The 15346-nt window shown below is 45.8% G+C and overlaps 1 protein-coding gene and 1 pseudogene across 1 annotated transcript in view; one reads left to right on the top strand and one right to left on the bottom strand.

Annotated features, from left to right (window-relative positions):
• Positions 1 to 15346, top strand: part of ECM2 (extracellular matrix protein 2, female organ and adipocyte specific) — a 75760-nt gene that overhangs the window by 37158 nt on the left and 23256 nt on the right. Inside the window, 5 exon segments of the mRNA XM_015570196.1 lie at positions 1318 to 1506; positions 3330 to 3614; positions 3617 to 3850; positions 5918 to 6033; positions 7675 to 7810. Coding sequence (XP_015425682.1) covers positions 1318 to 1506; positions 3330 to 3614; positions 3617 to 3850; positions 5918 to 6033; positions 7675 to 7810 — 960 coding nt within the window.
• The window catches only part of LOC102760587, an 8872-nt pseudogene continuing 3551 nt past the window's right edge, over positions 10026 to 15346 (bottom strand).

Genomic DNA, 15346 nt, shown 5'->3' with positions numbered 1-15346 from the left:
CAGTTTGAGGTGCTGACAAGAGAACTAGACAATGAAGAACTAATATAACACAGTAAGTGCCCAATAAATGCTAGCTATTAATTGCACAGGCAGTGTAGGAAGACTTAAAATAAGGACACTAGTCCCTATGAAGTGTTAGAACAACATCTTTTGAATACCACATTTATTAAAAGATTTCTAAACCCAATGACAAAATTGATGTATCTTTAAAAAAGGTCACTCTGCCTGGAGAGTAGCATGCTAAGTGAAATAAGTCAGTCAGAGAAAGACAAGTATCACATGATCCCACTCATATGTGGAATCTACATAACAAGATAAAGTGAACAGAGTGGATCCACAGACATGGAAGCATGGAACAGAGTGCAGGATCTCAGAGGGAATGCAGGGAGGTTGGGGGGGTTGGAGGTAATCAACCAAAGAGCTTGTATGCATATATGCATGGCCCATGGACACAGACAGTGGGGTGGTGAGGGTCTGGGGCGGGGGGTCAGGGGATGGGCTGGAGGAGTCAATGAGGGGAAAAGGGAGACATATGTAATACTTTCAACAATAAAGAATTATTTTTTAAAAATCAATAGAAGCAAGCAAATCTTTGTAGTTCAATTGAAAAAAAATCCTTTGACCATAGTAAGGTAGTCTCAGTATTCCATTGGCCTATATGTTTATCCTGAGGCCACCGCTGACCATTGCAGGTTTGTAGTAACTTTTGAAATAGCTAAGAACAAAATATCAATTTTGTTCTTGTTATTTTTCTTCAGGATTTTTTTGGATATTCAGGGCCCTTTGTAATTCTATGTAATTTGAGGGTAAACTTTTGCATTTTTGCCAAAAAAAAGCTGTTGGAATTTTGATGGAATATAGGACTTTTATAATCAGGAGAAACATTATATGGATGTGTTTCTTCCGGGCGAGGAATTGGGTGGTGGGAGTGGCCCAGGGCAAGCGTCTCCGGGGAAGCTGGCAGGGCTTGGGCTGGACTGAGTGGGAGAGAAGGACGGGACACATGTGAGACTCGCTTGGGAGTGCAACCTGGGGGCAATGTGAGATATTAGGACGAGTTACTAGGAATGACACTAGGGCCAGGACAAAAATGTCCCTCACGTGTCTGCGCCTGTATGATAGCCATCCTGCGGGTGAGGATGGAAGCGCAGGCCAGTCAGTTCCCAGGAAAGCAGCAGAGGGCAGGCAGGGGTGGTGTCCACAGGCTCCGTGGAGACCTCTCCCCGCCAGAGCCATGCAGACGCCACCTGGTGTGGTTCTAGTTCCCGCCCAGGCGGTGACCGCACCAGGAAGTAAGTGTCCGGTGCTCTCTCCTAGGGCGGAAGGGCCGCTGCTCGGTGAACGGGATGACCATGTACAACGGGGCCGCGTGGGCGCCCGAGCCCTGCACCACCTGCCTGTGCGCCGATGGAAGGGTGCTCTGCGACCAGACCAGGTGCCCGCCTCCGCGGTGCCTGCGCGCGGCCACCCCCGAGGGCGAGTGCTGCCCGGTCTGCTCGGACTCCGGTATAAACGTCCAGCCCAAAGTATCACATACAACTCAGCCTTGCCCTCCCCTGTTTACTTGCACTTGCTCTAATTTATGATAAAGTGGTCGTCAGAATACTTAAACTATTGGCACAATGATGACAGGCGTAGAAATTACTTGGGAATGATACGGGAGGGCAGGCAGAAGCGCTCAATTCGAGCTGCGGGAAGGAGGCGGTGGGCCCCGCAGCCACGCTGAGAGGCCGTGAAGAGTGCGGGCAGCCCGCGGTCCCTGCCCAGGGTGCCGAGGCCTGCCGGTTCCTACCGCTTGCTCCCTGTGGCACAGCGATTAGCTCAGACGCAGAGGAAGAACTCGGTGAGCAGGGAGGCTGGTCGGCGTCCAGGGCGTGTCCCGCTCGGGGCTGCTGGGCCCAGGGTCACCAGGCGGCTTGGTTGGCTGCTCACTGACCCAGGGTCCCCGGAGGCTCATCCCTGTGGGAGGAGAGGCCCCTCAGGAGAGAGGCCAGCCTGGCCCAGCCTTTTGAAATACAAACCCAGGGAAGTAGGCACGAGAGGCACTGGGGTTTGTTGCCTCATCTGTGGTCAAGGACGATCACAGGCAGGTCTCCTGCCAGGAAGAACTTCAGAATATTTAGAAACTGTACTTTGGTGGATACTACCAACTATTTCACTAAGGTATTATGACTTTTAAAGTGTTAGAAAATAAGTGTTTAATAAAATTGACTCCTTGAGGGGTGAAACATAAAACTTATAAAGATTCAGAAATTCTCATTTTTCAAAGGAGCTGAATTATTCCTAAAATACTGTAGTTATTTTGGAAAAATAAACTTGGGTATACAGGAAGGATTTTAAATGTTTTAATATGATAGCTTTAGCTTCCTTCTGCTCATTTTTTTCTATTCTCCTTTTGTATTTTCTGCTAAAGATGTGAAAAAATAACTCAAACACTTTATATTATATACTGAATTGAAATCTTAAGTAATCCTTCAAATAATTATTCTTTGAGTTCTTTCTAGGGATGATTTGTTTAGTATTAAATGAAGGCAAGGAGAGGCTGAATACATAGTTTTATGTATTTGATGGAAGGAAGCCTGGACACTGAGCTCACTCCTTCCTAGAACTCCCAGAGGGCGAGGCTGCAGTGCCAGCCACGCCTGCCCGCCTTTAGCAAACACAGTGACAGCTAATTCCGATGTGGGCCAGCTGTGCACTGCACGCTATTTCTGCTCTGATCGCCATGTAGTAGTACACAGGGCTCTGATGTGTGTCTCTCGGGTAGTTAAGCCAGATGTTTTCTGTAAGTCTCAAGAAGCAAAATGATTTCAGTAGAGTCCAGGAGAAAAAAACGACCTTTCTAGCAAAGGGTGCTTTTAGACTCATGGAGCTGAAAGGAAACTGGGAAAAAAATAATAAATCTATAAACAAAAGCCAATTTCACTACCATAAGCCTGAGAGTGCACACATTCTTGCCTTATCAACAACCCCACTAATAAACAATGGGGCTACTTATCATTTTGCACCCCCTGTAGTTACCAGGTAGAATGACACCTGAGTAGAAATAGTAAAACCTCAGGTAAAACAAAAATTGTCTATAATAGATCTTACAGCAGAAATAATTACTATCAAAACTATTCAAGCAAAAATTTAAAGATGCATTTCATGTTTAAACTGCACTCAAATACCTGGAGGGAATACTCACTAGCCTCCCTTTTGCTATGACTCTTCTTTGATTCATATCACAATGTGCCCCTGCTGCCTCCTCCGTGCATGGTCGGAGCCTCCTACTCGCAATCAGTGCTAGAGCATTAATGACAGAACTGACTTTCCTGGTGATTCTTCAGGACAAAGAGAACCCCCTAATTCACATCATCGGCAGCGGCCACCTCCTTGGGTGAACCTGGACCAAGCACTGAGAAAAGAGGAGCTTCCGGCTGAGGAGGCTGAAGGAATGAAAGAAACTGAAGACAGGGAGCAAAAGAAAATGAGCCCGGAGTCTGGGGACAGAGGAAGACTTCCTGGCCGGGGGCAGCACAGCAGGGCTGAACAGAGGCCTGGAGAGGAGGGCAGGCAGGCGCGTCCCCACGGAAACACAGCCAGGGAGGTGGAGTCTTCAGAGTTCCATCCATACCAGAAAATAGCAAGGAAGAGAAAGAGGAGGAGGAGGAGGAGGAGGAGGAGGAGGAGGAGACCAGAGGTGTGTTACAGGTGCTGTCCCAACTCCCAGCTGGTGCTCCTCCCAGACGCAGGCCAGCTCTGCCCAGCGGGTGCTCTCTGTCCTACAGAACCATCAGCTGCAATGATGCAGACCTCACCCAGATACCACCGCTGGCAGCACCCGAGGTAACAAGCCTGGAGCTTGCTGGTAAGAGATGTCGATGTCCATTTCATTTTTAGCTTTAAAAGTAAATAACTCATTCCCCTATGAATGTTATATTTTAATCTCGTAATATAAATGGATTCTAAACAGACTATTTTCGCAATCTTTAAACACAAACGTTGCAGAAGAGGTAGGTGTTTTACTACAGTATAGCATAATTGGATGTAAAGCAGAGTCCTCCAAATCCAACCATGATTTCTCATGGACTTCTTTAAAAAAAATGTTTTTATTGACTTCAGAGAGGGGAAGGGAGAGGGAGACAGAAACATCAACGATGAGAGAGAATCACTGATCTGCTGCCTCCTGCATGGCCCCTACTAGGGATCAAGTCTGCGACCCAGGCATGTGCCCTGACCTGGGTCAACACTCAACCACTGAGCCATGCCGGCCGGGCTGGACTTCTTTCTTAAAGTCAGCTTTACTGAGGGTAACTTTCATGGAGTTCAACTTATTTTTAGCATGGTACTGAGTTTTGAGACATGCATATAGTCAGGTAACCTCTGCCCAATTCTTCATGTCCCTCTGTTCACAAGCCCTTGCCACCAGGATGTGTCTGTGTCTATAGTTTAGACGTTTCCAGACATCATGAGAACGGGGTCACTAGGCACACGGCCTCCTTAGCTGGCTTCCCCCATCACACTGCTTTCGGGGTCATCCAGGCTGTTGCATTTGGTCAGCATCTTGCCCTCCCTACTGCTGAGAGCTGTCTGGAAGAACCGGTGGTACAGACTGAGGCATCTGGAGTGTTTCCAGTTGGGGGCAGTTCTGTGGTTATGAACACGCACATACAGATGTCTGTGGAGACCCCGTTTTCTTCTCCCTGGAGTACGTGCCAGGAGTAGGACCACTAAGTGACACAGAGATGCGTTTAACTTGCATTCTGTGTCCTGTCAGCCATTCTCCCTCATGTTAGCCATTCTGGTGGACATGGATGGTCCCGACCTTCTACTCCTGTGTTTATAGGGCCATCTGAAAAGGTCCTTAGTGGAGGAACAGCATGACCAGGTTTGGTGTGGCTGGCTGGCAAGGAGGCTGGGCCAATGGACAACGGTGATATGGCCCATGAGGGGTGGCCCTGCAGATGTAGGGGCCGCAGGGTCTAAATGGGGTTTCAGACATCCTGGAGGAAATCACAGCAATAAACTACCATCAAAATAATAAATGATGATATAACATCATTTATACTCAACAGGAAAAGTCTGACACCTTTGCTCAGGATTGCCAGTCTGTGACAGAACCCTCTGCATCATGGCCTCCTCACACCATGCTCTTGTGACCCCAGCAAAGCCCCTCCTGTGCCCGCGTGCCAGATGTCCCACAAGAAAGCTTGGTTTGCGAAAGTCTAGTCTTATGATGGTGAATGGCCGGTGCACACACGGTCTTGGTTTTGCAGGAAGGTCACATTGGTTTATATTGTGCTTACTCTATCTGGGAAGCTCATTTTCTGAGTTTAAAACCACTGACTACTGTACTTAACCAAGTGTCAAAACAAAACCCCATAAAGTTAAGGCCCGTAGGAACTTCTGTAATCACAGTCATGGGAGCAGAACCTCGGATCTGGAGGTGATGAGATCATCTCCCCACGCCACTGATTTAGGGACTGAGCCTGGTGCTCCAGAAAGGCAATTGACACGCCCACAGTGTCGGTGATTAATTGCAGGGTTATGGTTGTGAGCCAGGGCCTAAGAAATGCCAATGGGAAAAGATGAAGAGCTATAACCATATCCTTCTAGAAACCATCTGTCATACGACGCCCAATGCTCACAGCATGGTCTAGCAACTACACTCTGGATGTTTTAAGCAGCTTTATCTAAAACCTGAGGTATAGAGCATGGCAAGTCCTTAGAGTGCACGTTCTGACTCTGTGAAGACAGGGTAGCCCCAGTTGTTTACTTTTCTAAACGTGCGTCTGCTCATGTGATATACCTCCCGGAGGCCCATGCTGTGAGTATTGCTTTTTCATACAGAGAAGACTCTCGTTTGCTCTCTGTGCAAGTGCACGTGTGTGTATGTATTGACACATCGGTCTAAAACACAACTGTCCTGTCCTAGGCAATTCCATCACCTCCATTCCCGACGAAGCATTTAATGGACTACCGAATTTGGAAAGGCTTGATTTGAGCAAAAATAGTATCACCTCTTCAGGCATAGGTCCAGAAGCATTCAAGGTAAACCCACGTTCTGATTTGTCACAATCTATTTAGATTGCTTTCCCATTACTGGTACTGGCAGTGGTGGAGATGGGGAAGAGAGGAAAAGCTGCACATTTACCTGGTAGCATTCTCCTAAGCAGAGAAACTTTCTTCCCTAATGTCCCTAAACTGTATTGAAGCTTTACCTTGAATAGAGCCTGTTATGTCACATGTGTCTGGCTGTCATACCCTTAGAGCACCAGACACCACACCAATAACAAAATAAATGTATTTAATTTATAGAGTAGTTTTCCCCCACGTCACTGAGAACATGTGTGTGAGGTGCTCCAGGGAGGAAGGGCAGGATCTGGAAGCTTCCCAAATGCTGGGCGGCAGCGCATGTGAGCCCCTGCTCTGGGCCGGGCAGCACTGATGAAGGGACATGTTAGCAAGAGGGCGTCTGAAAACACAAATGGACTCGGGGTTCGGGTTGGGAAAAGAAGAGGGAAGAAGATGGGAAACAGTACAGAATAAATTTCTGAAAGAGTCAGATTTGACATTTTTTTCTCTAAAAAGCAGAAAAGAAGAGAGGATCAAGGAATTTCAGAGAAACAAATGCAGAAGCAGGAAAGGGGATGGCTGTGTGTACACAATACTCACTAATAGGTGTGCTTGCAGAAGCCCCAGCACCAATACCACAGCCACTGGGTCAAACTGCCCCCTCGGGCAGGCCTGTCCCCTCCTTGCACAACTCCCTTTGAGGCACACAGTTCCTGGCCTACACCCCCACTCGGGGCTGGCAGGTGAGAAGGTCCACACTCACACACAGACCGAGTGCCCGCAGGCTAGCTGTCCTGATGGAAACCTGGGCACCCATGCACTCCCGGTATTGGATAAAAAGGAAGACATTGTAGGAAGTCACCTTCTCTTCCTGTTTGGGGGTTTCTATCCCAAACTGCTCACATTGGGCTCTGAACCCACTGACGTGAGTCATCCACGTGGCCCCACTCAAACCCACCAGCTGCAGTGCTCGGCGTGGGCAGCCAGGCATTGCCGCCAACCAGCAGCCTTGGATGGAGGCGCCCCCTCACCCCATCAAAACCGTGAGGGTGCCACAGAGCAGTGGTTTGTGATGCCTGACCACTCCATGTTGAAGAATCTGCTCCATCATTAGTGCTATTATAATTCTGCTTCTGTTAATGAACAGAAAACTGAGTTTTACAAATACGTTGACAGGGTTCAAATTTGCTGTCCTGACACCAGCACTCATGAGGGACTCAGGCCCCTGCACTAGTACATCATACAGAGAAAACTCTCATACGCAGAGTTTTAATAACTGTGTGTCTGCTGCTGAGAAGGTGAAAATCCAAGATCTAGCAAAATATAACATATAACCAACCCAGTGCGGTAGGAGATTTCTCTTGTTTCCATGGCCACACGTTCTGTAACGTGTGACAGATCCCTATGGCGAGTGGAACATGACTGGCTAGTGTGGCTGAAAATGCCCGGAATAAACACTCACAAGACCGACATTTGCAGGGCAGGGAGAAGATGGGGACCCCCGTCTAAACCCCAGTAAGTCAGGCTTAGAGGCATAACTGCAGCTAACTGAACATTAAAGTGAGATGTACTGGACACCTGTGCCAGATGAAATAGTCATCTGATTTGCTTTTTCAGCATTTGAAGAAGTTGGTGCACCTGAATATGAATGGAAACAGCCTGGCAGAGCTTCCTCTGGAGCTGCCACCTACATTGGAAGAACTCAAAGTCAGTGAGAACAAGCTTCGCACTATCGATGAAGAGCACTTGTCAGGTACCAAGCATGCGCTTGTAACATGTCCGTGTACTTCTCTGTCACCTGGGGGAATTTTATTTGTGGTACTGCCGGATGAATAGCTGGCAAGGTTTTTTAGGTCACTTTACCATTTAAATGGAGACACCTTGTTTTAATATTTATTGGTGTAACTTCTTAAAATGTACTTTAAACTGCCATTGCCTTAACAAGTCCTCTACATGGAAATAAAACCTCAATGACTTCAGGTCCTCATCATCTACAAACAGTGACTGAGCTCCAGACCTGTAACACCCTGAGCGACACTAACTTCCCACACAGCCACGTGTGGGTGCGGTCGGGACAGAGGCCTGTGCCGGTGGTGGTGATGCTGCACCAGGGCTGGGACGGTCTCCTCACTGCTCCTGCATGCGCAGTGCACGCACCTCAGCCCACTGCCTGCACACATTTCGCTACTATAATCTGTCATGTGTTGGCATATAGACTCTGTATCACATGAGAAAGTGGGCACAGGCAGTCCATGCAGTCTCTCTGGCCTGAGCACACGGTGGAAGATGCCAGGTGTGTGGCTGCAGGGCAGCCCGGCTCTCCTACGGGTGGTTGTTAGGCAAGGGCCCGCGGTCCATGCATCTGATACACCTAGAACTGACTCTGCTTGTGGTTGTTTCTGGACAAGCTGGAGAGCTGAAGTTGCCATACGATCTATATATATGTAAAAGGCTAAGCGACCCCCGACCCACTGACCAACCGTACGGTAGGTATGACGCGCACTGACCACCAGGGGGCAGACGCTCAATGCAGGAGCTGCCAAGCGACAGCAACTTTGCAGAGTGCCCTCTCCCACTCTGGGACCCCTCGGGGGATGTTGGGGAGCTGCTTTCAGCCCAATCCCCGCAGGCCAGGCTGAGGGACCCCACCAGCCGGAGGCCCCGCTCACTCTATAGACGCCCTTTCAGTCCTGGCGCCTGCCAGCTGGGGAGGGACCGTAGGAGGTTGGCTCCAGGGCATGTCCGGCCCCTCTTGCCCAGTACCGCCCTGCAGGACTAATTAATTTCCTTTCAATGTCACTAGTGAACTCTACAAAGAGGCAGTTTTATATTTAGCTTTTTCAGGAACTCTACCTAATGTCTTTGATTAGATTATGGTTTACTTTAAGACTAACTGACAAGTTTTTTGTTTTATCTTCCCAATAGTCTAATGTAGCTCTTGAGGTATAGTGCTCAACACCTTTTATTTGATCTGAAATATACTTATCATGTTCATGTATCTTTTTAAAAATATATTTTTATTGTTTTCAAAGAGGGAGGGAGGGGGAAAGAGATAGAAACATCAATGATGAGAGAGAATCATTGATCGGCTGCCTCCTGCATGTCCCACACTGGGGATCGAGCCCGCAACTCAGGCATGTGCCCTTGACTGGTATCGAACCTGGAACCCTTCAGTCTTCAGTCCGATGCTCTATCCACTGAGCCAAACTGGCTAGGGCATGTTCATGTATCTTGATAAAACAAGACTTTAAAGGAATAAAACAATTCAATTATTTCCTTTCATTCCTAAAAAACTTCACAGGAAGAAAACAGTTCTGATGATGGGAAAACAATAATGAGAATTGCCAAATCTGAGGATTCCAGAATTATGGAAATACTCTATTTCCAGATGAGTTTCAGGGTACACAAGAAAAGCATTAATAAGCACAAATTTTGATGGGCTTTTTAATGTGGAAAAGATATTGGAAAATTCAATTTCTAACTGCTAGAAATTAAAACAGACCAAAGTAACACTTAATTTAGAAGAAGTGTACTTGGGGCTGTGTGTGAATTACATGTGAAATCATGTAATTGTGTTGTCACACGACAATGTTATAAAACCTAAGCCCACATTTAGAAAATGCTATAGTACATTCCTGCAACTGCTTTTCTCCTCCTCTCCCTCATGAACAGATGCTCCCTCAAGGTCCGGGGAGCTGCTGCCTGTATGGGGGCGCGAGGAGGCACTCCTCTGCCACCCCCCAGGCCCTGCGCTTCTGTGTGGCTGTGTTCTGAGCCCTGGCCAGTGCTAACCACTCGCTCTCTCTCTCTCTCTCTCTCTCTCTCTCTCTCTCTCTCTCTCTCACACACACACACACACACACACACATACACACTTCTTTTAATTAATTTTAGAGAGGAAGGGAGAGGGAGCGAGAGATAGAAACATCAATGATGAGAGACAGGCCGGCCGGGCCTGGGTTCTCTCCTCAGTGCTGCAGCCCTGGAAACGGCTCAGCTCCTGAGTCCTGCTGCCCCTGCAGGTTGGGCTGAAAGGCAGAGAGCTGGGCGGGCCTGCGCACCACGGCACCAAGGCTGTCCCCAGCGCTGTCTGCTCGCTCCGCTCCCAGGAAGCCTGGCTGGGCCATCAGGGCCTGCTGTCTTCCATTCTCTCCGGAGGTGGGGCGTCACCAGGACGTCCAGGTTCTGGGTTCTGTAGAGTTCCAGGGAAACAGGGAGACACACTTCAGAGAGATGCAGCATGAGCAAAAGTGTGGAGGAAACGAAGAACCTGCATGCAGGTTGCACGCAGGGCCTCCCTGTCAGCTGGGATGCAGGGGTGATGGGCTTGAGGCGCAGGAACTAGACAACCAGGAGCTGCAGCCTGTGCTGGCCCTGAGAGCTCCCTGGATTGGATGCTGAGATCTGCATGCCCATGTGGGAGAGAGTTACCTCTACAATTGAGAAGCAGGAATAGAAGGGCAGAGAGGAACAGCAAGGGAAAACCGATGGATTGAAAACATGCCTGTCCACACCTATAACCTGCCATGCTGTTCCCCGAAACAGGAATGACCTCCTGCCAATGTCCTGCTAATGAATCCCCTTTCTGCCCCCATCTAACCTACACGTTTTAATCTTTTCTAACTCTATCCAGTTTCCTGTTACAGACAGTAACACACATACTGTGTTTCCTATATATACATTATAGGGATAAATGAATTATTGGAAAATGATGCATAGTACCATAAGTCTGCATCACGTATTAGGTTTCTCTCTTCTGAGGTAATGAAATAACCATTAGTCGACTTCTGTTACCTGTTTTTGACTGGAAAACTTCTATTAAAAGCGCAAGCCTGAAGATAAATATGCTGGATTCTCAGGATCTTCAGTTTTGAAAATTAAAGAAAATATGAGGAACTACAATTACTTATTAAGTGTACTGGTTGGCCTTACAAATTCCTGTCTCCAGTCCTTCAACAGACCCTGAACACCACCATCCAACCACGCCTGCTGCTGTCTCCACAGGGTGTCCCCAAGCATCTGTGGTCTGGACTCCAGAGAGCACTGTCTTGCTTCTCTGACAGGCCAACAAGTAGGAAATGGATTGCACAGAGCATTTAGGGTGATGGCCGTGACTTGAGTTGAATATGAAAACATCCCCTATTCTGGAAATCTTAACCACTGAAAAAACTCCAAAGTTACACCCTGAATATCTGACTCAGAGGCCTCTGGCAATCATTATTGCTGAGCTGCTCATGATTTTTTTATAATTAAAAAAAATTATAAACAGTATAACAGATGGCCCCCATTTGCACCCGATACCCCCTTCCCACCCAGCCCCTGGCCCTACCCAGGAATCATTATACTACTGTCTGAGTCCTAGGGCTATGCATGTATGCATATTACATTTTTGGTTAATCTCTTTCCGTTTCTTCCATCCCCGAGATCTGTCAGTCTGGATCTATTTTGCTCGTAGGTTTATTTTGTTCATTAGATTCCACATATAAGTGAGATCGTGTGATACTTGTCTTTCTTGATTGGCTTATTTTGCTTAGCATACTCTCCAGGTCCCTCCACCCTGTTTCAAAGATAAGAGATGCTACCTGTTCTTATAGCTGCACTACAGGCCTAGTGCATGAAATTCGTGTTCGGGTAGGGTCCTTAGGCCTGGCCGGCAATCAGGGCCGATCTGCAGGGCAACCAGTGGGTTGACTGGGGGGCCCCACTCACACCTGACTTGGCTGGCCTGGGGCCTGCAGGCTGGGGGCAGCTCCTGCATTAAGCATCTGCCCCCTGGTAGTCAGTGTGAGTCATGGCGACCGGTCATTCCGCCAGTTCGGTCAATTTGCATATTAGGCTTTTATTACATAGGATAGTATTCCATTGTGTAAATAAACTCCTTTTTTGTTTTTTAATCCACTCATCTATTGATGGGCACTTGGACTATTTGCAGATCTTAGTGATTGTAAATTGTGTTGCTATGAACATAGGGGTGTATATATTTCTGATTGGTGTTTCAGGATTCATAGGATATGATCCCAGAAGTGGGATCAGGGGTGGCTCAGTGCAGCAATTCCATATTTAGTTTTTTGAGGAAGCTCCATACTGTTTTCCACAGAGGCTGCAACTGTCTGCATTCCCACCAGCTGTGTACGAGGGTTCCCTTTCCTCCACATCCTCACCAGCACTTGATTTATTGATGGTAGCCATTTTAACAGGTGTGAAGTGATATCTCATCGTTGTTTTAATTTGCATCTCTCTGATGATCAATGACTTTTGAGCATTGTTTCATCTGTCTCTTGGCCTCTGTATGTCCCCTTTGGAGAAGTGTCTATTCAGGTCCTTTGCTCATTTTTAATTGGATTGTTTGTCTTCCTTTTGTTAAGTTGTATGAGTTCTTTATATATTTTCGAGATATGTTCTCTCATACAGTGGGTTCCCTTTTCAGTTTGATGGTGTGTGTGGTTTTTGGGGTTTTTTGCTGTACAGAAGCTTTTCAGTTTGATGTAGTCTCATTTGTTTATTTTTTCCTTTGTTTCTCTTACCCTAGGAGACGTACTAGTGACAATTCTGCCATACGAGATGTCTGAGATTTTTGCTGCCTATGGTTTCTTCTACGATTTTTATGGTTCCACTAGACGCCCGATGCACAAAATTCATGCAAGGGGTTCAACCCTTGCAGCCCTGGCTGCTGCCACCCTCTGCAGGACGATCGGTCTCAGAACCCTCCCCGCCACAGATCGCCCTGCAGAGGGTGGCAGCAGCTGGGGCTGTGAGGGCCTAGGTAGCCGGGGCCCTGCCACTGGTTATTCCGAAGGTTGTTCCAGACGGTCATTCTGCCATCCAGTCTAATTAGCATATTAGCTATTTATTATATAGGGTGACTTGCACTTAAGTCTTACATCAATCTTGAGTTTATCCTTGTGGATGGGATAAGTAGGTGGAGTAGTTGCATTTTTTAATGTCCCTGTCCAATGATTCCAACACCATTTATTGACGAGACTCTTTATTTCATTGTATGCTCTTGCCTCTTTTGTCAAATATTAATTGATTGTAATGGCTTGCGTCAATTTCTGGGGTCTCCATTCTGTTCCAATGGTCTTTATGCCTTTTCTTGTGCCAGGACCAGGCTGTTTTGATTACAATGGCTTTATAGTATAGTTGTGATCTCTCCAACCTTGTTCTTCTTTCTCAGGATTGCTGCGACTATTGGGGGGTCTTTCTTGGTTCCATATAATTTTTTGGATTATTTGTTCTAGATCTGTGAAATATGCCATTGGTATTTTAATAGAGATTGTATTGAATCTATAGATTACTTTGGGTATTATGGACATTTTAATGGTATTAATACATCCAATACATGTACACTGTATATACTTCCACTTTTTTGTATCTTCATTTCTTTTTTCAGTGTCCTATAGATTTCCAAGTATAGGTCTTTTACCTCTTTGGTTAAGTTTATTACAAGGTATCTTATTTTTGTTGTTGCAATGGTAAATGGGATTCTTTTTTAAGTTTCTATTTCTGCTAGTTCATTAGTGGTGTATAAAAATGCCACTGATTTATATATATATATATATATAGAAACATGGATGAGAGAGAAACATCCATCAGCTGCCTCCTGCACACTCCCCACTGGGGATGCGCCCGCAACCGAGGTACATGCCCCTGACCGGAATCGAACCTGGGACCCTTGAGTCCGCAGGCCGACGGTCTATCCACTGAGCCAAACCGGTCAGGGCAATGCCACTGATTTCTTGATGTTAATTTTGTATACTGCTACTTTGCCCAATTTCTTTATTAAATCTAGCAGATTTTTAGTGGAGTCTTTAGGATTTTCTATGTTCAATGTCATGTCACCTGCAAATAATGAGTTTTAGCTCCTCCTTTCCAATTTCGATACCTTTTATTTCTTCTTCTTGTCTGATTTCTGTGGCTAGTACTTCCAGTACTACACTAAATAAGAATGGCGAAAGCAGAGATCCCTGTCTTGTTTCTGTTCTTAGGGGAAATGGTTTTAATTTTTGTCCAACTGAGTATGATGTTGGCAATAGGTTTGTCATATATGGCCTTTATTATGTTGAGGTGGATTCCTCTATTCTCCCCTGGCTGAAAGTTTTCTAAATAAAAAAATGGATGTTGAATTTTGTCTAATGCTTTTTCTATATTTATTGATATGATCATGTGATTTTTTGGACTTCATTTTGTTAATGTGATGTATCACATTTATTGATTTGCAAATATTGTACAGCTTTGCATCTCCAGAATAAATCCCACTTGGTCATGGTGTATGATCTTTATAAAGTATTGCTGGGTCTGATTTGCTAATATATGGTTGAGGATTTTAGCATCTGAGATTATCAGGGATATTGGCCTGTAATTTTCTCTTTGTACAACCTTTATCAGGTATTTAAATTAGGATAATGCTGGCCTCATAAAAGGAGCTTGGAAATATTCCTTCCTCTTGAGTTTTTTGAAATAGTTTGAGGAGGATAGGTGTTAATTTTTCTTAGAATGTTTGCTAAAACTCCCCTGTGAAGCCTTCTGAGCCATGCTTTTATTTGCTGTGAGTTTTTTATTTTTATTACTGCTTCAATTTCTTTAGTTGTTATTGGCCTATTCAGTTTTTCTGATTCTTCCTGATTGAGTTTTGGAAGATTGTATGTTTCCAGAAATTTTTCCATTTCACTCAGTTTGTCCAGTTTGTTGGCATATAGTTGTTTATAGTATTTTCTTAGAATCCTTTGTCTTGCTGTGGTATCAATTGTTAGGTCCCCCCCCCTCCCCCCCATTTACTTGAGCCCTCTCTTGTTTCTTCTTTTTTTTTCTCATTAAACTTTGTTATTTTAATGGGTCTCAAAATTCTGTGACAGATTTTTGGTCACGTTGTTTCCATTAAAAAGTACTGATTTTAAAAACTAATAACTTAAAAACTGCCACACACACAAAAGAACCAAATGGTCCACAAAACATTCTCCTTTCCTTCTGAAGGTTTTACGATGCATTGTAATCATTAACCAGTCTTTTACTATTAAACTTAAATGGCCCAATTGAGACAAAGAGTTCTAAGACGTTCTTCCACCACTGATTAAGACTGGGGTGGTGAGAAGAAACTAAGATGGTGGCATAGATAAACATCGGGAAATTGCTGCCTCTCACAACAATGGAATAATACCTCAAAAACACAATACGGACATCATCCAGAACCACAGGAAGGCTGGCTGAGTGTAAATTTTACAACTAGAAGGAAAGAAAAGCACACTGAGAGCCAGAGGAGGTGCAGAAATAAAGCGCAGAGGTAGGGGGCTCG

The sequence above is a fragment of the Myotis davidii genome, unplaced genomic scaffold (assembly GCF_000327345.1).
Source record: "Myotis davidii unplaced genomic scaffold, ASM32734v1 scaffold287, whole genome shotgun sequence".
Taxonomy (NCBI): domain Eukaryota; kingdom Metazoa; phylum Chordata; class Mammalia; order Chiroptera; family Vespertilionidae; genus Myotis; species Myotis davidii.
Note: the sequence above shows the minus strand (reverse complement) of the source record. Positions and strands in the feature narration are given on the sequence as shown.